The 25,102-nt window shown below is 47.2% G+C and overlaps 3 protein-coding genes across 3 annotated transcripts; 1 reads left to right on the forward strand and 2 right to left on the reverse strand.

The window, feature by feature from the left end:
- Nucleotides 1–5,217: 5,217 nt before the first annotated feature.
- Nucleotides 5,218–6,843, forward strand: TMEM140 (transmembrane protein 140; the record flags this gene model as incomplete). The annotated part of the gene is given in 3 exon segments (XM_079532937.1): nt 5,218–5,287; nt 6,228–6,817; nt 6,820–6,843. Coding segments are annotated over 3 exon segments (684 nt in total).
- A 1,684-nt stretch (nt 6,844–8,527) lies between these two features.
- CYREN (cell cycle regulator of NHEJ) lies at nt 8,528–9,189 on the reverse strand (the record flags this gene model as incomplete). Its single annotated transcript, XM_079537518.1, has 3 exons — nt 8,528–8,782; nt 8,900–8,966; nt 9,044–9,189. The coding sequence occupies 3 exons, from the start codon at nt 9,187–9,189 to the stop codon at nt 8,528–8,530; spliced, it is 468 nt and encodes a 155-aa protein (XP_079393644.1).
- Nucleotides 9,190–10,611: 1,422 nt separating this feature from the next.
- Nucleotides 10,612–25,018, reverse strand: WDR91 (WD repeat domain 91; the record flags this gene model as incomplete). The annotated part of the gene is made up of 15 exons (XM_079542417.1): nt 10,612–10,776; nt 11,552–11,749; nt 12,503–12,615; nt 13,424–13,532; nt 14,178–14,346; nt 14,727–14,821; nt 16,048–16,198; nt 16,509–16,708; nt 19,091–19,249; nt 19,581–19,758; nt 21,193–21,317; nt 22,502–22,581; nt 23,113–23,335; nt 24,329–24,508; nt 24,896–25,018. 15 exons carry the CDS (start codon nt 25,016–25,018, stop codon nt 10,612–10,614), a joined length of 2,268 nt encoding a protein of 755 aa, XP_079398543.1.
- Between the last annotated feature and the right edge of the window lie 84 nt (nt 25,019–25,102).

A 25,102-nucleotide genomic window follows, 5' to 3' on the forward strand; every position in this document is an offset into this window, starting at 1 on the left:
AAGCCTAAGTTATTTTTCTCTTCAAGAAGGAAGAACTGGCCACATCTGATATCCAAAGGGAATAGGATTCAGCCTCACAGAGTCCTAAATTCAGCAGACATGCAGACAACACAAAGCCATTTAGCTTTGCACTACCATGGACTGAAGTCCAAGACAAGGTCTTAGTTTCTCAGTTGCCTCACCATGATAGCTATAGGAAGAGAAGTATACACTTGGTTCAGTTTCACTAAGATTTATTTCTTTTTAGTTACCAGCCGATTACAGACAAGATAAAATTTGTAATATTATCATTTCTTCCAAATAAAAGGGATTTACAAACAGTGTGGAAAAATGTTAAGTTAACTCTAACCTTCTTTCTCACCAGCCTATGAACTCTCACAGTAATCCTTCAGGTTGATGACAAAGGGGCAGTACTCCATACAGCTGAGAAGTTCTTCCAATAACATAATTCAAATAAGACAACACAGTTCTCCTGTGGAGATTCCCTTAGGAATCGGTACCAGGGTCATTGCCAACTTCTGAGACTCTAGTATACTAGAGCTACTTTTTAAAGTAGCTTACTTTTAAAACAGCTGCTAAAATAAGCAAAACATTTGAAAGTCCCAGGTCACCCGTGCTTTACTTCTGATTGTTACTGTTAATGAAACTTTTCCTCCACACAGTCTTCCAGCCACTCTGCCCCAAGCCTGTAGCATTGCCTGAGTTTGTTGTGGCCAAAGTGCAGGACCGGCACTTATTGAACTTCATCCCATTGGCCTCAGCCTGCTCAGATCCCTCTGAAGGGCCTCCATATCTTCAGGCAGATTGACACTGCCTCCCAAATTGATGTCACCTGCAAACTTACTGAGGGTGCACTCAATTCCCTCATCCAGATCTCCATTAAAAATACTGAACAAGGCGGGCCCCAGCACCAACCCCTGGGGAACACCACTCATGACCACAAGCTGGATTTAACTCCATTCACCACCACTCTCTGGGCCCAGCCATCCAGTCAATACTTAACCCAGCAAAGAGTATACTAACCCAGACCATGAGCTGCAGCTTCTCCAGAAGAATACTGTGGGAGCAGCTTTGCTGAAGTCTAAGTAACTACACCAACATCCTTTCCCTCATCCCCCAGGTAGGTCACTCAATCATAAAAGGAGATCAGGTTAGTCAAGCATGACCTGCCTTTCATGAACCCAAGGAAGACCATCCTGACTTAAAGTACAGATTTGCTTTATCTTAAGGATACACATACAAAGATTTGTATAAATGCTAGTTCTTATAACAATCAGATAGAATTTGGGTGTATGGAGTCAGAGAGGTAGCCAGGAGACACCTGTAAGATGCCCAAAGGACAACGATGCATCGTGCAACTGCACAGCCTTGAGGCACCATCTTCCACTGCCTGAAGGCCTGGAAGGAAAAGGAAGTGAAAGAAAAAAAGCTGCCAGAAAGGCAGCTGAAGGTGTGGAAGGAGTCCTCCAGAATAAGGTCAAGAAGAGTCTGGACACTCTCAGACATATGGTCTGATTTTTGTGCAGTCCTTGTGTGGAGCCAGATGTTGGACTCAAAGATCATTACTGGTCCCTTCCAAATCAGGATATTCTATGATTTTATGTTTCTAGGGCAGCTAGGACTAAGGGCAAGTCTTGAGACAGAGGCTGACTGGACCTCTCTCTGCTGGCTGCCTTACTATTCCAGGAGGCATTATAAGCACCAGAGTCCAAGGCCTTGCAGGGGAAAAGACAGAAAACTCCTCAGGGATCACTGAGGAACAACCTGCCATCAGTACGCAATCTGGAAACCAGTTAGGGCCCAAAAGATGCCACATTCCAAGGGTAACATTCCCAAATGCTAGATTTATTATCCTGAGCAGGGAAGAGAAGGCCAGACAGATAGAGGCATATGCAAAGACTAAAGCCAGGACGCATGGCCAGGTTTCACGCTCATGAGGGCTGAGGTGCAGAAGATGGGGAGGGTATCAGCCACCCCCTGGAGGACAGTGGCTCCAGAGAAGTGCTGTGACATGACAAGCATGGCCTGGTTAGCTGAGAGAGCAGGTCCACTGTGGCAGTCATCCTGACTGGAACTGAGGTTTCACTTCAGCGGTCTCTTCCTCAATTCCCCAGCGGGCAACCACAGTGTGAGATGATGGCCATGCTCACCTCCAAGGTTTCCCTTTCCAGTCAGCTCAGCAGCTGTAGCCTGCTAGAGGTTATTTGCTGCAAGCCCTTTCCCTCTGATTTCCCCCACCAAAATCCTTGCCAATCCACTTGAGATCGAAACCACCATAATCCAGATCCTTAACACCAAAATGACATCACACACACTGCAAACTGCAGCTTGGCAGAGACAATGTTAGCCAGGGAGCAAGCTGCAAAGCAGAAGCTGACAGAAGCACAAATACGAAAAGGGATCAGAAATGGGGTGTGAGAGAAGGAAGTGGTTTTGCACACGGGCGCTGAATAGGCAACTTTAGATGTAAAAACCCAGATATTTTCTTGCCAAAAACCTAGATCTTTTCTTCCAAAAAAATAGTTATTTTCTTGTCAAAAACCCAGTTCTTTTCTTGCCAAAAACCAAGATCTTTTCTTGGCAACTTCTGCTACGCTTGCTCACCAGTGTGAGTGTGAGTGACTCACCAGGAATTCAGAAACACGGGAGAACTGGTGATGCAAGCTTCACAACATCCACACCACAGCTACAGATGGTCACCTCTACAGAAGTATTCCAAGAAGCAAACTCCTCTCAGCCCCCGCAGCTGCCCAAGCCACTTTAGCAGCACAATTCCCATTACTCAGTCAGTTATACACAACAGTTGGCTGGGCCAGGAAAGTAAAGTGCAACTCTCCACCCAGCTGAGACAGTGGTGACTTGGCTCATGTTCTTTCCTCTCACATTTTTTTATGACGCAGTATCTGGGAGGAGCACGGCATCAGGATCCCAGAACCCTCTAAACCAAAACAGAAAGCAGAAGGCATAAAGCCTTGTGTAACAGGGGTTGTACGTCAGAGCTCAGATAGCACAGGACCTGGCAGCAGCCACACACAGGATCTGCTCTGCAGCTTGTTTCAGCTCCGCACTCATCCTGATGGGCAACCTGTAAGTATCCTCCAGCGGTGTCCCCCACCCCTGCAATGCCATGGCAATGAAGGGAGCTACCACGGGAACAAGCAGTGCTGTCAGGTGCTAACATAGAGGAGGGAACAGCTCCTCCCTTTAATTGCTGCAAGGGACTGCCAGCTTCTTGATTCTAGGCTCTGCACATCTGTGTGCCCCTGCATGAGGATCACCATGGGCTCTCCCTCCCCCTAGGCCACACTCAGCCAGAGCTGCATGCCTCCTGTCCTGCTCCCTTTGCCCACCTGCAGCTCGCTGAGGGGAAGGTGTTCCCTGACTGCAAACAGAGACTGGGAAGGCATGTGCCTTCCTGATAGCAGCATCCCAATGAGCCCTGCGTTGCACAAATACCCCAGGCAGCTCCAGGGCCCAATACACAGAGCTGAGGCACGGAGCTCCAGCAGCATCCACCGCACGGAGCAGAGCCAGCTGGGGGCTGGCCATACATGGGTTGCTCTCTTGCACCACTGTGATAGAGCCATAGACTCTCCTGTTCAAAAGTCATGGGCTGAGAGGCAAAGGAGCTGTCTGTGAAAGGCCCCAGCTGTATGTGGGTGACAGCTCTTTCCTGTTTATCCCAGCTTCTCAGTCAGGCTGCCTCCAAGGCAGCTGGGACCAGGCTGCAGGCTCACCAACGCTATGCCTGCCCCTCTGGCGGGCTGCCAAGCCTTGGCTTCATATCCAGGCTATGTGCTTTTGCTTAGTTACGCACTATCCAGCTAGCACAGGGCACCAACACAGGCAGATGTGTGGACAGTGGGAGGCTGCAAAGCTAAATCTGCCTGAGGAGGGACAAATAGGTCCTGAGAGTCTGCAAGGAGAGGAGAGGGCAGGGACCAGCGGTTCCAAGGTGCATCATACCTGCAGCAATCACTCAGCAGCATGGGCACCCTGAGCTGGCTCTCCTCTGCCTCTGCAATACCTGCGCATGAACCTGCTAGGCATCTAAATTTGCTTCCTTGTGTGGCAAATGTGATACAACAACTTTTAATTCCTGGTAGGCTTGTTTGTTTGTTTGTTTGTTTGTTTGTTTGTTTGGGGGTGGGGGAATAGAAGATGACACGGGATGATTAAGCAGAAACCCCATGCTTCTACAAGCCTGCCTTCCTTAGGACATTCGTGTAGAGCATGGATGTCCAATCTTGGGGCTGCACTGTGTGAAGAGGACTTGCCTTGAGCTATGTATAAAATAGGAAATATATTTAATGTATATTAGGCACTTTTTTCACATTTTCCTATTGAAACATAAAAAGAATAACAAAACCATAAAAGGAGTGGGATATTTGACCTTGTTTTTGTGAAACTAATGCATCAGTCTGGTTCGATGGCAGTGGTTGCCATTCATAGTGAGTTATCAAGGGGTTTGTCAGGTATTTCTGATGAAATTTTATTCTTACTGTATATCATCCTGGTCTTGGGCCAGACTCTGAGCACCCTGATCAGTTGTAGGTGTCCCTGTTCATTGCAAGAAGTTGGATCAGATGGTCTTTAAAGTCCCTTCCAGCTCAAGTGTTTATGTTTGTGTCTTTGTAGTAGGTTCAGAACACCAGGAATCCTCCGTGTGGCCTCCCAGCCTCTCCAGAAGCCTGCCATGAAGAGCTCCAAGGGAGGCCACAAGAAGAAGTGAGGCACTGACCTGTGGAAGGGGCAGACCTGTTTGGATCCTGTGACTCTCTCCATGCTGTGAGTATTCCTCCTGGCTATAACTGTAGCAGGGAGAGAGAAGTCTGAAATGGAATTAAGCTGGACCAGGCTTTGGGCAACTTGATCTAGCCATAGCATCTCTGTTCATTGCAGAGGAGTTGGACTAGATGACCTTTAAAGGTGCCTTCCAACTCGAACAATTCTGTGATCCTATGATTTTTTTTATCTCTGTACACATTTAGTGTAGGTGTCCTGTTCTCAAACGTGCAGGTGGGTGAGAGGGGGATGCTGAAGGGTTTCCAGTCACCAGCGGTGCAGCCAGACACTGGGCAGAGGTGTGAGCAAAGTCCTTCAAGGTGCTCTGAAAACTCAGAGAGACTGTACCAAATCCACAAGTGTCCATGGGGTGGGAATGCATACAGGCTAAGTGTAGGAAGGTTGGCTGTGGACACCCAGGACATTGGGATGATGTACCATAGCACAGTTGACAGTGGAGAGGAGATAGCAGGACCACACTGTGAGCTTCTTGATGGAACTGGTAAATGATTTATAGAAGATCTTGAGCTCCTTACCCTGTGTTGGTGCTCCTGCACAGACCAAGGTTGCAGGTACTGCAATGCTGTCTGCCTCTGCAGCCAGCAATGCCCTTTCTTGATGGCACTTCCCTGTTTTTCAGCGTGAAACAGCAGCTTGCAGGAAGGCACTGAGGACAGTCTGCACTTCTGGGAGAGCAGCAGGCAATTGCATTTACCAAGCTACCAGCCAGAGGAGGGAGGAAGACGGCGTCTGTAGGTCTGTCTGTTGCATCCACCTCCCTGGGCCCCAGCAGATGTGGGTGGGCAGATGCAGCTGGGTCTGGGGTACCCCTTGGTGATGTCACAGCTGCCCACCTGTGTAGGCATTGTTCAGGCAACCAGGGCAGAGGTGCATCATTCCTGCCTTCCTGTGGGGACAGGGGTGAGGGTGACTGGCCTTGCTGTGCTCAGATCTTCGAGGGGATGCAGGGGCCTTGGGGGCATGTGGAAAGTGGGGCACTAGTGGTATCAGGTGTACCAGGGCTGTGGGGGCTGGGGGTAAAGCTGCACTTCAGACTCTTTCATGCCTGCGTTCTGCTCAGCCGTCCAAAGATCACAAGGGATGTCCTCGTCTGACCAGAATTAAATAAGAAGCATTTTCCCAGGATAGCTCTTAACCCCATCCTTACTGGGCTGCATTGCTTCTCTTGCCTGCTGACACATTCCTTTCTTGTTCAGTGTGAGGCTATGGCACATGGGGCATGTGTAGAGATAAGGGAACAGCATTGGTCTCATCTCCCATCTCCTCTAATACATTGGGAAGCACAGCCAGAGCAGGGCAGAAACACTTGAGCTCCATGTGCAGGGGAAGTGCTGGGTTCTCTGTGACAGGCACAGAGCTCTCCTTGGAAAGATACCATGTACTATAAGCAAAGTGTTCACCCCCCACTTCATGTTTTGCAGCAAGTGGCCCCACAGCAGGCTTCACCATGGTATCAAGAGAGCATGTGGGCCATGGAACGGCTCTGCTGTGGTGGAGGTACATGGGGCACCTGCTCTGTGCACTCACTGTCCTGGAGGTTGTTGGGACATTGGGACTGATGATCTACGCATTGCTGGTGGAAGCAGGGAACCTGGTCAACCTCCCCAGCAAACGCATTGGCTTTTACAACTTCTGCCTTTGGAACGAGACGGCCGGGAAGCTGCAATGCCTGGAAGTCAGCCATCTGCAGGCCATGGGCATCAGCTGGCTTGGAATAGCACTGGCCAGGGTTTGTGTCTATATCTGCTCAGTCATCAGTTTCTTCTACCCCCTTTTCCTTGCAAACGTGAGGTGCACGGACAAGGTAAAGGGCTGGAAGGGATTGCTCATCATACTCATCACCAAAATGTTACTCCTATCTGGAGGCCTGGGTATATTTCTCCTCCAAACTTCACCGTGGATTCACCCCTCTGATTTCACTGGGGGTTTTCTGGCACTGGTTGGAATTCTGGCTCTGATTCTGCTCCAGATTCTCACTGTCACTATGTACACCATCTGGGCCAAGCACGTGAAGCCACATCAAAGCCCTTTCACTGAGGAGGCCTTGCCCATTAAAATCTGAAACTGAGATGCAGGATGATATGATTTAGAACAGTAATCATGCTACAGCTTTAATCACTGGCAGGATCTTCATTCCAAGTGTTCACATCCAGTGTCCTGGTTTCAGCTAGGACAGTTATTTTCTTCACTGTATCTGCTACAATGCTGTGTTTTGGCTTTAGGATAAAAACAATTTCGATTACATACCAATGTCTCAATTGCTGCTGAGTAGTGCTGTGCAGAGCTGAAGACGTTTCAGTTTTTCAGCTTCTCTGCCAGGCCAAGCAAGGGGACTGAGGGCTAGGAAGCACAGAGCTAGGAAGGGTCAGAACCAGGAGAGCTGCCCTAAACTGATCAAAGGGATATCCCATACTATAAAATACTATGGAAAACCTCTAAAAACATTTCACTTTCTCAACTATGGGTGCATTGCTTAGCTGCACGAGTGGAAATCACGTGCTTATTTTGCAGTCAGAACCAGGGAAAGAAGCTTGCCAAAGAGGGTGTGGCATCAGAAGACAGACTGTCCTACCCCCCCTGAGCAAGTCTAGGCAAGTTGCCCAGCTGCAAGAGAGGCCTACGTGACCAACATGACAAGGGACAGTGTGGCTACAACCTCAAATTAAACTGGAGGCCACACAGATACAGAAGTACTTTGCATCTTGTGCTACACACTGCAGTGAGATACAAAGAAATATTTAACTGATAATTTGCTGTCGTTTCACCTAAATTTAGCCCAAGGGAACTTCAAAAGTAACTCAGTAACTGATATGTTCAGGTAGTGATATGTGACTGCAGCAGGGAGCTGGGCGGGGGACAGCTGCTGCTTGGGGACTGTCTAGGCATTGGTCATTGGGAAGCAAAGAATTGCACTGTACATCCCTTGTTTTGTAAATATACATTACTACTGTGTTATTTTCCTACTATCGTGTTATTTTCCTTTTCTCTTTTCTCTTACTAAATAATTTTTTTCAGCCCATAAGTTCCACTTTTGAGTTTTCTTTTCCTAGATTCTCTTCCCCACCTCTCTGAGAGCTGCTTTTGGGTTTTGAAACTGTAAGCCAAGTAAAAACAAGAAAAAAAAAGTTTATTTAGTTCTTCTCCCCTGGAGCTAAGCAGGTACTTACAAAATAGTTTGTTTCTTCAAATCTTTATTCGAAGTAACATGGGTGCATGAGTTACCACTTGCCCACATCACATGAACCACCTTGCTGTTATCGATCTTCCTTGGGATGTCTTTACTGCGAGCTGAACCTTGACTTTTCTAGCAGCTGGCATCAAAGGAATCCCACGTACAGGTGGGCTGCTGGTCCACAGCTTAGCTTACAGGCAGTTCATGCCCATAGCAAGTATGCAGTCCCTCCTTTACTGCCCTGTGTTCGGTCCTATCCAACACAAGCTTGGTGCTCACGATGACCTCAGACTCAGCCCAGGCTCCCATTAGTGTCCAGCATACTTCACTATCCTTGAGTTTACACAGTAACATTTCTTCACTCCCTCTATTGCTGTTTGTGAGGGTTTGTAGCGTCACAGTGACAAGATGTGAGGTTAAGGGAGACCAGCAGGACACTGCCTGACACGTGACCCAGGAATGCCCTGTCTGAGGGCATCCAATCTTCCTTCTTGATGGGCTGTGCTCTCTTAATCCTGTCCTTGCCTGCACAGCTGTGTAGAGGCAATGCTAAGTGAAAAAGATCTCCCTGACATATTTCAGAGCATCATCATCAAAGTCATCAAGGCCAGTCCTCTCTGCATCCGTGCCAGCACCAGAAGAAGATGGGGGGCCCGGGCTGTGGTGGCTGCCTTCCTTCACACTGGCTGTGCCTCCAGGAGCCTGGCTCGGTGCTGCCTGGAGCTCCTGTTCCACCTGCTGAAGGTCCTGCTCCTCTTGGCTCCCGCTGCAGGCCTTCTCCTCAGCTCCCTTACGCTGCAAGCTCTGACACAAGGACCATCAGCCGCCCCCCCATGCAGGGCCACGCCAAAAGGCTGCCCCTGCGGGCCTCAGCCACGGCCAGGCCGCTGCGCTCAGGATGAAGGGAAGCCGCGGGCTCACCTCGGCCAGCACGCCCAGCGCCACGTCCACCAGCTCCGCCTCGTTCATGCAGTACACGGTCGCCGCCCTGGGCACCGCAACGGGACGGTTTATAGCGGGAAGCGCTCCGGCCCCACCCACCCTCTCCCCACCCGGCAGCACTACCTGGGCTCCGCCGCCGCTTTCTGTCGCCGCCGCCGCCCGACCCGGCCCGGCCCCCCCGCCCGCCTCTCGCCTTCCCCCGCCGCCCCCATCCAGGCGGGCAGCAGCCGCCGTCGCCGCGCCGCCGCCATCTTGTGCGCAGCCGCCATCTTGCGCGCCGCGGCACGGCTCGAGGCTGTCCCCTCCCGGCCCGCCTCACGCTACGCACCACCAACGTGCTGTAGGCTTTTTTTTTCCTGGATACCGTTGCCGTACGGTAATGCCTCATTCCTGCCCTGGCCATCCCAAAGCTGGGTAGGAAGCCTCTGGCCAGTCCTTCCACTGAGTTTGCTGCCTTTAGAAAAGGCTGCTGTCATTACTGCCTGGTCTAGGAGCTGGCTGCAGTCCCATCTCTTCCGTTCCTCAGCAAAACAAGAGGCTTTTATTTCCAGCCACCTCCACTCAAATGTCACTCACTCATCTATTCCACTGCACAGACACTCGACTTCAGAAACAAAGAAGCACATTTTTTTCTTTAAAAAACAAACAAACAAACAAAAACACTGACATCTTATTAACCCAGAAGCTATGCCCTGCTACACAGCTAATTTCTGCAGATCAGCACATCCCCCATTTGGCTGATAGACCAGCTATTTATCAACTCTCCAGAAGCATCAACTGACTGAATCCACTCAGCCCTTCCATTCAAGCACTTGTTCCCCCTGACTCAACTGATACTTAGTATTTTAGGAGCTAGCTCTGGTAATAGAGCATTATGAAGGACCAGGCAGGTTCTGTCTTCTTATCCACCATGAAATACATCAGGCATTATGTAGTTTCTGATCTCTAATGCAAGCATTTCAGAAGGTCTGACTCAGGATCCCTTCTGCAACTGCCAAAGAACACACTACATCCAAGCAATGCAGCTATTTTTGCTCCTCGATGACTGGTACTGGTAGTCCCTACTGAGAGACTGTCAGTGCAGGAAGCACCTGGTGAAAACAAAATAGTCTTTTCTCCACATAGGAGCCTGTTCTTGGCACGTTTCTGCCTCAGCCATCCTCCACACTTCGCAGCAATAGACAAACAGAGCACAGGAATCAAATGCAAGGGAGTATCTTCTTTTTATGAAAAACAACAACACAAAACGAAAAAAAATATTAAACCCGAATAATACTCTGGTTCTGCACTGGTTTTTCCAGTTTGAGCCATCCATTTCACCACACATAGTGCTGCCTCATGCATGCCTTCTCCAGTTTCTCTGTCTACATAGCCCCTGACATGATTCCAGCAGCCTCCTAACCATGTGCTACATTGAGACCCCCCTAGAAGAGGGAGTCCAGCTGCCATAAGGGGTCAGTGAAGCTCTATTTTCACTGCTGCCACTGAAGGAGACCCATATCGGCATTCTGTCGCACAGTGGTTTGGCATGTGTATTTAACATCTGCCAAGAGGCAAAAGCTAAAATGAAAAGAGTGATTGTGGCATGCCTTCTTTCCCATGCAGTTTGTTCCTGTGGAGTTAACACTTTTTTGTTTGTTCGGTTTTTTTCCTCCCAGTTCTGCTGCTCTCTTCCTTCAACACAGCTCCAATTAAGACTTTTGAGCCAGTAGGGTTGTTAACTTAATCTTCCCATCCATAGAGGCAGTGAGGCAAGTCCCACAGTCCATGGCTGTGCTCCAGTCCACTGTGACAACAGGAGCTCGGTGTCCTCCCAAGGAAAGGCAGCTCTCCAGGACCTTGTCCTCACCATTCAACTACAAGAAAAGTATAAGAATTTAATGAGGCAAGCTGCTGCAGCATGGGCAGTGTATCCACAGAAGAACCCAAAGCCTACTACATACTCCATATCCCTATCAGCATACTTTTTCCTGTTTAATTGTGTATGCTTATATTTACGTAGCACACGAGGAAATGAGTTTTCCATCTCAAGACAGAAGCACATGATTTTAAACAGCTCAGCTTCTGACATCAGCTAAGCTATAGTAGCTGAACAAGACAGGCTAAGAGCAGAGTTGTGAGGAACGGGCAAGTTTAAGCTGTAGCTCATGTTCATGAAGGTGCTCTGAATGTCCCAGCTGCCAAGTAAGAATTCTATTTAAACTGACACGTAATGGCTTATTCTGATGTGCACTGACTCAAAAGAAGGTAGGCTGTGATCAGTTTGTATTGAAACCATTCAGGCTTATTCTTACTTCAGTGCTGCGCACACATGACAAGGAAATAATCAGTCTGGGACTGGCATAGCAAGCACATGATGCAGATTACAGATGAGCAGTTGGAACAGTCATAGTCAATAAATTAAAAAAAAAAAAAAAAACCACAAACTTTTGTCTTGGGCACTTAGCACCAAAGTATATCACTCCTGGAGTTCACACACTTGCTTGAACAGCACACAATGCCAAAATGCATGCAGTACAGACCACACATCAAACTGAACAGCAAGTTTCACAAAGCAGAGGTAGGCAAGTTGCAGCCTTGTTACAAGTGTTTGGATGCAAAAGGGAGTTTCTCATCATTTTGTGAACTTACCTTAAAAATGACTCCCCCAGTCGAAGAACATGTCAGCATATAGTTCCCCTCAGAGTCAAAGGCAAAAAGTCTTCCTCGTGGGAATTGGACTTGTTTGTATCCACTGTATCCAGACAGCACAAAGGGACCTGTAGCTTCACTGGGAAGAGCATACTCTGAGATCTTCAAGCCACTTTTGTGGATGTTCCACTGAATAAACTAGAATAGAAAAAAATAAATTATAAAAGCCCATAGTTAAATTGACTGGAATATAGAGGGGCCATTCACCATTTTTAAGAGAGGGGGATATCTCACACAAACAGAAGACAGCATTTTCACAGCTCTATGTGGCTATATTTACAAAACATGGGACGCAAAGGCAGCAAGTGTGCCTACCACCCAGGCACACATATGCATTATGTTTCATAAGCATAATGAATTATTGCATATGAATACTTCCATAGTACAGGCAGGATCCTGCTGGGATTTCACTCAACTTTCACCAGTCAAGGACCCCTGTCACCATTAAACATCTTTGGCCTGAGCCAAATCTCTATTGCTAGAGACTTTGGAACTACAGAAATTGAAGCATTTGTTATAAGCAATTGAGAGCTACTTGCAAGGAAGTTCATGCTAAGTTAACAAGGATCTGCTCCCCAGGACGTCTCAGACCTTAAATATGGTGATTTCAGGAGCACAGAAAGGTCATCTTTGCCTGGATTCCCTAGGAAGGAAATGTTTCACCAAGAGCAGGGTTTGCATGCAAAGTCCAAAGCATCTTCAGCTGCTAATGCACTTTCTGGCCACCATCTCTACAGATAATAAATGAAGCTGGGTGGTGCTCTGCACGTATGAATGTGGTTACCAGCCTGCAGATTCACATGGTATGGATAACAATAAAAACACCTAAAAGAGTGGACTCACAAAGGGTTCTTTACACCAGCTGACCAATGCAAGTCACCTAGAGCTCACCTTGCCATCCTCGCCTATGCTGTAGACAGTGTTCTCATCATAGCTGAACTCAACGGAGTAGACTTCCCCATCATGTGCCTTCCAGCTCATGGCACACTCATGCTGCTGCATATCTGAGGGAAGAATCAGTACTGAAACATTCCCAGTACTCACACAGAGCTGGGGTGAGGAGAGACCATTTACATTAATAAGGACACTATAACAGCCCGCTACTCCAGACAGTGGGAGCACAATCCAGCCTCAGAGCATCCTATCTTTATTCTCCAATGTGTAGCTTTGAATTCCACTGACTACAGTCACCATCTATAACTGGCCACTGCCTCCTCCAGCTTTAGTGCTCAGTGTCAACTGCACTCACTCTGTACCAAAAGACACTGCCACCTTTATTCTCCTGCCCTTGCAATCTTATTCACTCCCACAGCTGCTGCTACCTCTGTCCTCACACCTACCCTCACAGCTCAGCCACTGTGGCAAAAGCAGATCCTTTCTCACAAAGAAGGAAGGCTCCAGCTGCCTTTATCACAAGGATAAACTAAAGAGGCCAGAATCTGAAACTGAAGAGGCCAGAAACTGAAACTGTCCAATGAAGAAAGACCTGCATGAAGTCTTTGCCTTCAATCAGTAATCCTTTCAGGGCAGCCTCTGGCACATCCAACATGACATGACTCAAATGCAAGTTAGCTTTGCTCCCCCTCAGCAGGAAGGAAACAAATCCAGCAGTATTAGGGCTTTCACATAATGTCCTCAAGGGAAAGTTTGTCAATTTACCCCGAGAGTGGTTGTGGAGGACAGAAAGCAACTTCCAGCTTAACATTTGGTCACAATGCACTGTTGCCTCCCTCCTGAAAAGAGAAGGATGCTGGAGCTTCGCAGCCAGCAAGTGACATCAAGAGACCACCTCACCACTCAGTTCCAACATACCAAAGAGACGAACAATCCCATCCGCAGCCCCTGTGACCAGCAGGTTGCCATTGTGGTTGAAGGCTGTGCAGTTAATAGCAATAGGCTCAGGCTCCAGGGAGAACTGCAACTAGAAGGAAAAGTCTATATGAACGCCTAAAAGCCTCTAATGGATCTGAAATGCTAAGCAGCTATACTCCAGGGGAGGGAAGGAAGATGGTATCAAATAACAAGAGCTCCTGCAGTTTGAACTCCTATACCTTTCACAACCACAGACTTTAGGGTTGGCAGCTGCATTTAACTGTGATGTCTGATCAACAGTTTACCTCAGCCAAGATGCAGCTATCTCGAAAACATCCTTAAAGCTGCAAAACCAGCTTCTGGCAGACACTAGTGCATGTTTGTTTCAGTCTCCTATGCATCAGGGAAAGCACAGGTCAAAGGTGAGGGATGGGACCAGGATTCACTGCCAGAATCTGATCCAACAGAGATGATGTAAGACCAATTCTCAGAAAGCAGTTCTTAATTTTAAAAACAAACAAACAACACAGGTTGAGAGGCACTTGAATACATGGCTAGAAGAGTTTTGAAGATAGCGACCAGCTGCCATACAACTGAAACTTGTCTACAGCAGTTCTGGAGCATGCTAGACGGAGATGAACAGCTCACACCACAGTGAAAGTCAGAGTAATTTAGAAAGAAAGCCTACACGTTAGAAGAGGAGGTATTCATTCTCAGCAAGCAGACCTAGAAAGGAAAGGAACCCAGCAAGTACCTGCTGCTTCATTGTTTTAGTGTCCCACAGCAACAGCTTCCCAGGAACTTGGTTCATGCTTTTGCCCCCAGAGGTGACTACTGAGAAGTCCATGTGGGAGATGGGGCTTTGGGCTGCTGCAGAACAGACAAAGGAAGCACCACTTGGACTGCAGGCAAGCGACAGGATTCTGAAATATAGCAGAGAGTGTGAAATGCTTCTCTCCAGCAACTGCCTCAGGAAGGCTATTCAGCTCCTCATTCTGCCATGAAAGACAGGTCCTCTATCTCACATGCACTGTAAAGGAGGGTATGATTCATGTGCTTAGGCAAACTGTGAGTCTCTCCAGTGTACCTGATTAATTTTACTCCACTCAGAGATTGCCTTCTGCCCAAAGACTAAGAGGTACTGCAGTTACAATATCTTTGTACAATCAGAACTAACAAGATACAGGTACATAAATATACATGTCTACAAAAACACATACACATGTACATACGTGCATGTATGTGTACACATGTGTATATATACATACAGACCCAAAGACATAAATCAGCATTTGATAGTTACCTGGGCATGTCTTCATCAATGCTAATTTCACAGAGATTCTTCTTTGCTTCCGTGTCATAAAGACGAACTGTCCCAACTCCACTGCCAAGCAGTAGCTTGAAACCAGCAAGGAACAGATGAAGGAGTGTGAGGGAAATGTACAACAATGCCATGCAGTAACTGCCAACACCATAATGCTTCTTTTCCCCCCAGTTCATGCATTTTGATTATACATAACTCCTGCAGGTATATCCTGTCTTTCTGTGTATATCATGCTGAGTAAGACAACTGTAAAGCCACAGGAAGTGGGGTAAAAGCACTGCTTTCCTTTCCAGACATTGTGAGAAAAAGGCCTGATAAGCAAAGAGGTGAAGTACAAGCCACTTCCTGGAATGCGGTTCTAAATTTTAAGATGCTAATTCCACATGGAGTCTCAACATCTATGGGAGTACCGGAAGAGTAACACGTAATCAACAATCTGATCTGAAGGGAAAGCCAAGAAGAAACCACACCCTTTCACCCAGAGAAGAATTAAATTATTCAGAAGGGCTCATACATGTGTTCCCAGTGGTGCCACAATTTAAAAATGAAGTAACGGAGAGATGTACTTTCAAGGAAAGTGAAGCAAGCAAAGCCTTCTCCCTTCAGAGCCTGAATTGCTGCTGCATCCCCACATATTTCAGAGAAAAACCTCTCTATAGAAGGAAAAATTCCCCCAAGCAGAAGAAATATTAATGACTGCATAGACAGCACATAATTTAAAACCCTCTCTAGTAACAGAATTAGAGGGAAAATGTTTATGGGAAAGAAACATTTAAACAGCCGTGATACTTATCGAGCATTCAAGCCCTTATGCAAGTATTGACCCCTAGCGGTGGAAGACAACAGTGTAGAAGTGGCCTGGAGCCATTTTCACACCTGCACAAACCAAGACGCCAACATCACACCCTTGTTCTCTCTTCTGCTTCTGGCTCAGAGTGTGAGTGAAGCTCCACAGCACCCTGCTGCAAGGTTCCCACAGGCTGCTGTGGCTCTGCCTGCCTATACAAGCGACAGCCTGCAGAAAGTCAATTCTCTCAATGGAGCTGCCCTGTTCAAATGCCACAGCTCAGAAAGTTATGTTTCAGGGCAAGCAGGAATGAATTTCGTGCTCAATACACAAAGCACACACCTCACTCTCTGGCTTTTATTAGACCCTATGGGCTTCAATTCTCCCTTAAGTGGAAACTAACTGTTCTGCTGATTTTATCTGCAGTGCTGCCACCTAGAAGGTAGTGTGAAACATAACAACAGAGCTCCATCAGCTGAGACTCTCAAGTCTCCATGTGCACAAACTACTCACCAGCCGATCACGCTTGGTTGCCCATTCTAGAGAGAGCAGCGGAGACTTGGAAATAGATGAAGCTTTAGTTTGCATTATGGGGTTAAAAGACCACACTTTGATGACACCATCGACATCCAAGCTGGCCACCCTCCGTCCAGAACAATCCACCCTATGTGCAGAAAGAAATGGATTAGATATTTTTCTCCCTGAAGCTCTTAGATGCCAATATGTATCCCAGTAATCTTTTCTCACCTGGCCACACAGGCTCCAATTCCTGTTGTAGGAATCAGAATTTCACTGCACTGTTTTGCATGCTTTGCTCTTAAGCAACACAGATGTGCTTTCACTGGGAATTTCCTCCCTACTGACATTCTCCTATCACAAAAATCTTTGTCCACTCTCAATGCAAGAAGAGGCCAGACATGGCTGGTCCTCTGGAGAGGTTTCTAGGATAGAGCCCTCTTCTGCCAGCCTATTACCTGCAGTACATAATAGATGAGTGGTGCTCCCCATACTCCTCCTGGCTCAGGACAATGAAAGGCTGCTCTTGCCGAACCCCAACAGACTCCGTACTGCTGGCAGGCATCTTGGTTGAAGTCTCTGCTTGGTCAGCTTGTGGCTCTGAACATGGCTCTGGCTCAGATGCACTAATATCTGCTTTCTTCTCAGCACTCTGAACCTGTAGGAAGAAATCCCGTGTGAAATACAAGGAGGCAGCATCAGATCAAGCTTTTCAGCCACACTGCTCACTGGGAGAAAGAACAAAGAAACTGCTGTACTGAAACAGAAGCGCTGCCAGCTCAAGTCCTTTTCTGCCAACAGACCTTCTTCCTGAGCACAGGGATAGCAAATTGCACAACTGTCCCATTTGATACGACCTCCTTGGTTGTAGGGTCTCTTATACACCCCCACAACATACCCAGTCATACAGATTCCTATTAGGATCAAAGGAACTGCAGCGTCTCTGCTCAGCTGATACCCAAGCTGATATCAGAGGCTCATCTGACACTATTCAAGCACAGATTTGCAATCAAACATCAACCTACGCTGCCTAAAGCAAGAATTACTTATGACTTCATAACATATAGTACAATCTTCACAAAAGCTCTTAGAGGATGGTAAGCCACAGTGGATGGACTATGCTTGTCTGACAGGTATTTAATCTGTGCGTAATATGGCAGTCAATGCAGCCAACTAATGACAACTGCAGAGTCAACACACAAGTCCAGAAGCTCAAAATCTTTTTGACAGGACAGACAGCGTTAGAACAACTGGATTTTTAGGAGTTGAAGGTATGTAAGAGAGACAAGACATCCATCGTGGCACACACAAGTAGTTTGTCACTAGGAGGGGACACAGAGCACGAGTCAGTAAAACACGTGCAAACCACCTTATCTACATCATTCTCTCAAGATAAAAATGCCTAAAGAGTCTGCATGATAATGGATTTCCGCTCCCTATAAATAAGTCAAGGATATGTTAGTAGTGACATATCTTGAGCAAAAGGTCAAACACTGCATAATTAAATCATCTGAATTCACAAAACTGGAAAAGACTGGGAAACAAATCCAAGAGTGCCTCACTCTGTAATAATTAAAAGTGGGGAGATAACTAGCAATGAATGGCACTCAAGTAAAAAAAACAGTACAGCCTTTCAGCTTCCTTTTTGCTTATATGCACTGTATACAGCAGTAAGCTAAACAGTATCAGCTTCGCCAGGAGGACCAGACACAACTTCTGCAAAGGCAGGAAACTGCTGCCTTAACCTGGAGCATCACAGCAAAAGGGAGGCCAAAGGACATTTGGTGGGCAGGGGGGGAGTCCGCAACATTCTGACTAGTGTTTAATAAAGTCTTTTAGATAAGTCACGAAGAACAAAGTTCTCACACAGCCTGGAACACTCTGATGGAATAACATCTCTCCAAGGCAGCGTGCCTCATGTAGAACAGCCACACATATCAGCTGATAAGTGCCAGTCCCTCAGCACCACCTCTCCTGCAGGGGACTTGCTTATATAGCCAGTACTAACATGGCTAAGATGATGCCATCCTTCCTCTGGTGCAGTTTCAAAATACCACATGGCTGCTGGAAGCCAGACAACATGCAGGTGAACAGCAGCAGTCCACTGACCTTCAGCAGTTTAACTTCAGACACTGTTTTATTATCACAGAATCACAGAATTGTAGAGGCTGGAAGGGACCTCTAGAGACCATCGAGTCCAACCCCCTGCCAAAGCAGGCTCCCTAGATCAGATTGCAGAGGCAGGCATCCAGGCTGGTCCTGAACATCTCCACAGGAAGAGACACTGCAACCCCCTCTGGAGCACTGGAACAGACTGCCCACATCCTGTGAAGAAATTCTGCACGTTTGCTCAGAACTTCCTATGCTTCAGTTAGTGGCCATTTCCCCTTGTCCTATCACCACACGCTGCTGAGAAGAGTCTGGCCTCAGCCCTTTGCCTCCCACACCTCCTCTCCCCATAATAGAGGTGCTCCAGGCCCTTTTATCACCATACTAGAAAGCAGGACATCCTTCACATGGGGTGATCCTTGCAGTTTTGTGTGGGGATACATTTCCACTCCTATCCAGGAAAGCTTGTAACTTTTTTGCTGTCCACACAGAATGTGCACAAACCAGCATGAGAGTGTAACTGACAGAAAGAGAAAGATTCAGAAATCTGTGCTGCATGATTTTTTGGAACAGCATTTCTTATCTTTCTATTTAAAGATTAACATTGAGATCATCTTACAACTGTGTACTTCTGAGGGATGGAAGAGCCATGCCACTAAGGGGATTATAAAAAAGTATTTGAACACAAGGCTGTTGACATCATGACAAACAGCAACTCTATTTAAAATGTCAGCGCTGAGTCCCATCTAGGGACAAAGAAATAATCTGAGAGCGGAAGGAGTTGATTAACCACAGAGGTTAACCTTTGATACAGCTGATTTGAGCAGCAAACCAGGAGCTTAACTGGAACATTTGCATTTGTCATACCATCTAGCATAAAAACAGAAACTGCCAGCCCTCCACTGCCCAGTCTCACAGTGTTGCCCAGTACCTGAGAGGTCCCTTTTGACAGCAGCTCTCTCCTTTCCTTCCCATGCTCTTGCAAGCGCTTCTGACGCTGCTGCAGGGAGCTCGACTCACCTGCTACTAACCCACTAAAGTGGCTCTTCCCATCCTTACTGCTTGCTGTTCCTTCTTTTCCTTTGGCACTCTGGAAGGCAGAGGAATGAATTGGCAAAGTTTTACTTGTACAAGGCTGCAGAAGAAAGCAAAAGAGCAGGCACCCCCCCTCCCCCCCCCCCCCAAAAAAAAAAAAAAAAAAAAAAAAACAACAACCTAAACATCCACAAGGGATTTACAAGTCCCTAGACATGACCTTCAGCTCTTCTTGTACTGCATTTATACCCAGTGTACATGGGCAAGAAAGAACATTCCTTTTCCTCCCCCTCCTCCAAGTGAAAGCAAAAGCTTGGAGCAATGCTGTGCTGCAAGTCAACTCCTTGGTTACTGAGCACCTTTCAATGAATCAAGTTGAGAATCACCTGGTGATTTGCTGGTTCCTTCTTCCCTAGCAGCACGCTGCTAGTCTGCGTTGGAGAAGCCCCACTTGGCTGAGCTGGTCTGGCAGGGCCCTTTTTACTCTGGGAGAGAAGAGAGGAGAGAAAGCCTCCTCGAGACTGAAGAGAATGTGCAGTACTTCTCTGGCTGCAGGTCATATCACTAAACAAAATTAAAAAGAAATAATAAACAGGACATGGAACTGCAGACAGACAACCTGATCAGAGATGACCCAACAAGAACAGTGCCTGCTGCTTGAAACTCTGGAGGACGTGTCTTCTTTCCCAAGCTCATGGAGCACTGAACATGAAAAAAATGTTTCAGAAATATCCTGTGTTACTGTTTAAAGCAGATCACTATAAATCACTGGAACCAACACTCACTTCTTGTAGTGTCATAGAGTTGGTGGGCCCAGCTGTTGCTAAATCACATGCATGGTCACCTTAAACTCCTATTCCTTCCACTCAGGGTTAGTATAGAGAGAATGCAAGGGAAACACAAGAACACATTTCTCCAAATAACTTCTTCAGCCTGGGTTTCCAATTCACGGCTGAAAGCAGACCTGTCTGAAAGGCAACATACAGGGTTTCACTCAACACCCTGAGATATGCAGCAGGTTACGTTCACCAACTTTAAAGCTCAGGTCCTCAACTTCTGAAAACACACACCTCCCTTAACCCACAGCACCTAGAGCAGCAACTGTTTCCCAGAACATAACTGAGATTTTCTACACTACAGCTTCCTCTGAAAGGAGGGTAGCACACAGAGGAGGAGGAATAGCCACCTCCACTGTCTCATTCTGTCTTAAAAGAGGGAAATGTTCTACCAAAAATAAACTTTGGGCCAGAGACATAGAAAATACAACCAGAATTAGCCACCATGTTAACACAAGAGTTGTCCACACAAGAAAGACCACTTTTAAAGTAAGTTTTTCTAATAGAGATGGTTAAAAATATGGCAATTCTATTAGCTCATTCCTTGCATCACTCTCTCCCACAGGTGCAGGTGAACATCAGGGCTTTTTGTAGCTAGGCCAAAGAGATCTCAAATTAAACTCTGTGACTTGTCCTGCGCAGAGCAGTTATCAAGACAGTTCTGCAGGTGAACCTCTTCAATCAGAAATTCTACACTAAAAGTAAGATTTTAAGTGTGACCTCCATTAGAACTTTTTGTTACTGAGAGCAGCGTAATTTGATCAACAGATTAAAGTGCAGATTTATGAGGAAACTCAAGTATAACTGAGCAAGAAAGCCTGTCTCTGTGGAACAATGACCCCTCTATGTGATGCAGGAACAGCATTTAAGAACAACACAAAGCACTCACTGCCACTAAAGAAAATATCTGAGCAGTGCTTCAGGGTATTGCACCGCTACCAGTGTCCTGGCTGCCCAGAATGCCCTGGTATAATGCTGAGACCAAAGCAGAGTCACTTCTTTGTGTGCTTCAGTTCCCAATAACCAGCAAGAATCTCTCTCAAAGAGTGGGAAATAGACATCATAGCAGAAATTTTCTCCAACAAAAAAGGAAATGGCACTCCTAGAGTCTCCCTGAGCCACATAAAAGCAGCAGGGCCCATCCTCCCCTGCAGGCACTCACAGCTCAGAGTCCCCGAGCCGATCCATGTTGGCCACATACGCAGGCAGCTTGTGATGCACAACTGCTTCTTCCGTTTCCAGTTCCTCTTTCTTCATGCGGGAGGATTCAGCCTGCAAAGCAAATAGCTACAAGAGAAGAAAGAACCAAATAAGTAAGCAGAAATTACACCAGAGTGCACCACTTTCCTACAGGCTGAAGTTGTTCATTTTTCTAATTTCAAGGGTCTTAGACGGTCAGGGAGGGAAGAAAGTTGCTGTGACCAGCTGAAGATCACATCAGTCCAAGTAGTCAAAACAACAGTACTTTACAGATATGAAACTGAAGCCTGTTTAAAATCCTCTACTCCTCTCCTTGTGCTGTTGCTGTAACGGCATTAACTGTGCTGGGAAATGAGCTGGCCTGGGCAGCCCGGATCAGCCTGCCACTGCACACAGGCAGCTCAAAGCCAAAGCCCTCCACATGACTGGTGGCAAGCATGTGCAGGCACCAAGCCTAGAAGGTAATCTCCTTTCCACAGCCCAGGGCTTGGCAAGATGCCTGGGTGCACTGTAGCCAGTGTCATCAGGCTACCTTGAAATCCAGCTCCACACCCTGCTCAGGTCACACTGTACATTTCTCAAATCTCTCCAATAATTATACTTTTACATCTTCTCTATAAGCATCTAGGAAAGGTAATAACAAAATGAGATAGAGCTGGGGGACATCTTGCTGGAGCAAGTCAGTGCTTCTTGCAGTTTCCTGTAAGATCTAGAATTGTGAATATCTGTTTCCCATTTGCATTAGTTCAACTAGACTATTTTATGTGCATTTTGACCATGGTAAAGTGGCTATTTCAGCAGGAACAGCTTCTGCATCTTCACTGCAGGGTACTGCCACTTTTTACTGTGCTGTCAGCTAAATTTTGGAGGTGACCCTGAATACTCTCCATAAGTTTTAGCATAAAGTCCATCACACAAGCACTTTACCTCCCACTACTTTCAGCTTGTCAGAAATGCCAGTGTAGCAGAAAAGGCATTTGCACAGTGTCTGCACCCAGCAGATAGCACAGAGTGAGTCACCTCTCATAGAGTCACCTCCAGCAGAGGCACAGTGATGTCCTACACAGACATATCAGTTACCATACGACCACTGCCCTAAGCTTGCTGGAGGCAGTTGAAAGATTAACCAAAAGAAAGGATTTATATAAGAATCTACCTTGGAATAACTGCTCTAAATTGAAGGGATACAACTTGTTTGGACACACAAACCCAACATCACAAAACACACAGCCTTAAACAACCAGCAAACAAAGAGTGACTTCAATTCTGACCTTATGCCGCAGGGATTCATTTTCTTCTTGTATGAGGCTGCTTCTGTGACATTCAGCTTCAAAGTTCAGAATGACTGGCACTGGTGAGAAACATTAAAGAAAAACTCAAGGCAACAACTTGCCTTGACTCTAACAAACTTCACAGCTAACCCTCATCACCACTTGCCTTAAAGACAGCAAAAGTGCTCAGTCCATATCATCAGAGAGAAATATCTGAGGCCAGAAGAGTAGTAACAATATTGGGCTATCACTACACACCGCTGTGAATGGATACACCCAGACAATGGTCTAAGAGGAGACAGCTCTGGACCCAAGGTTGCACGCCTGTTTTGCACTACACCACGTAACAAGATTTCTGACTGCTGTTCTAGTCAGAAGCAAAGGTTTGAGTTCAGTGTTAGCAGCAACCACAATCGTTGGTGCCCAGGGAGCATAACATGTCATTAGATAATTGAATAATAACTACTCTAACATCCTCTGGAAAACACCAGCTTCCTATTAAGGCGGGGCCCTGAAATTACCTGAAAGCAACAGGTTCTGTAATATTGTACTCTTGGCACTAAGAACAGTAAGCATAACACTAGAGTAAGAGAGATTTAATCATTAGTTACCAAAAAAAAGGATATGCATGCACTGAAATAAGACACTCAGAAAGTTGTGCAGAGACACAATAAACGTATCTGCCCACTGGCGTGAAAAATAGGTGGCGAAGGTGGGGTTGGAGTCTGGGGCAGGGAGGAAAGGCAGGACAAACCAATCCTTCCACTCTGCCTGGTTCTGCAGCTCAGAGGCCTGCTTGAGGAAGAACTCCTGCGCTTTGTCATTGCGGCCAGTCTGAAATACAACAGGAACAGCTCTCACACTTCCAGCCAAACCAACCTGCAGGTACTTAGAATATTGTTTGAGTGATGAATGCAGTAGAAACTACTTTCACTACCCAAGAGAGCAAGTGGTTAGATTTCAGGTTCATCTGGGAACAAAAGAATACGCTAGATGCGCTAGAAGAAGCTCCCAAATATGCTTAATCCAACCTTTTTTCTACTCACTGCAGTCTTGTTTAAAGGCTGGGGAAATGAATCAAGCCAATTCTTTACATGATTTCCAGCTAAACCAGTGCACTCTGCATACTTACATAAGATGCAAGTTCACATACATTACTACAGTATACTTCAAATTGAACAGTTCCACCACAGAAGCACCCTGAAGAAATACATCTGATGCATTATATTTGTTACAGTCACACTCCCAAGTTAAGCCCAGGACAAGAGAACAAAACCACATTTCCAGAAATATGCATTAGATTTTGCTTCCTCCCCCAGCATTCATAATTTCAAGTTTTCAATCAAGGGGGAAACATTACCCATAAGCTTTAAGAAATTGAACACTCTTGACAGGTGCTTGTCTACCCTGCTTGCCAGTGCTCTCCCCATGTAATGCTTTTTTTTTTTTTTTTTTTTTTTTTTTTTTTTTTTTTTTTTTTTTTTTTTTTTTTTTTAAGGCATCATTGAGATATTTCTGCTCCAACTTGAGCTTACTATTTTCTCTTCTATTCAGAAGGGGGAAAAAACAGTTTTGCTTTCTCTCCCACATTACCTTGTCCAAACTTGAAGCTCATTTCTCCCTCTTTTATCAACTAAACTCCAACCCTACCATCTTTTCTTTGAGACCCTCCCACTCTCTGATTCCTCAGGAGCTGTAGTTCACATAAGGACTTTCTGATTCCTGCCAGCAGAAACAGACAACAATCCTGCTTCTTCATCCCTTCAGCTGCAATGAAACCCTTCTATGCAGCACTGCTATCTACTCAGCCACTCCCACCTTCCCCACCTGCACGGTATGGACGAGGTAGTATCGATACAGGCTGGTTTTCAGCTTGTTCACCGTCGGTCGGTACACATCTTCCAGCCGGCTGAAGAGACGGCGATCCAGGTAGCTCCAGTAGTCCCGCAGCGCAGCCAGGTCGTAGCTCTGCACGAACTGCTGCAGCTGCTCCACGATCTTATCCACCTGAGAGCGCAGGAGGCGGCTGCTGTCACGCGAGGGCTCGCTCGGAAAACAGCGTTATTTTTGGACGAAAGGGAAGAGCCGTGCTTAGCCGACAAGACGGCAGCACAGCAAGAGGAAGACGCGCCGCCGCTTCTTAGCGCCGTTACCCCGAACGCCATCTATCAGCGAGACGGGCACGAAGATCCCTAACGGCAGCCCGCCGCCCTCAGAGGACCACGCAGCGGTTCCTCGCGGCCCCGGCTCCAGCCCCGCCCTCACAGGGGACGCGGGGCCCAGCCCGGCTCGGCGGCGGCGCCTCAGGGGAGCTGCCCCCAGACAGGCTCTCAGCCCCGCCACCCCGCGGCCTGCCCACCGCCCCACAGGGAAGGGGCCGCGGCTCCCGCTCACCCGGAAGCCCTTCTCCCGGTCCGCCTTGATCTCCGCGTCCAGCTGCTTCAGAGCGGCGGTGAAGCCGCGGAACAGCAGATACTCGCGCACCAGCTCGTCCGTCCGCTCCGTCGCCGCCGCCATGGGGCCCAGCGGCGCTGCCGCCTCTGCCCGCCCACCGCTTCACGAGCGAGGCGGCGCGGCGCCGCCAAGACTACAGCCCCCGGC

Source organism: Tetrao urogallus (assembly GCF_951394365.1).
Source record: "Tetrao urogallus genome assembly, chromosome: 1".
Classification (NCBI taxonomy): domain Eukaryota; kingdom Metazoa; phylum Chordata; class Aves; order Galliformes; family Phasianidae; genus Tetrao; species Tetrao urogallus.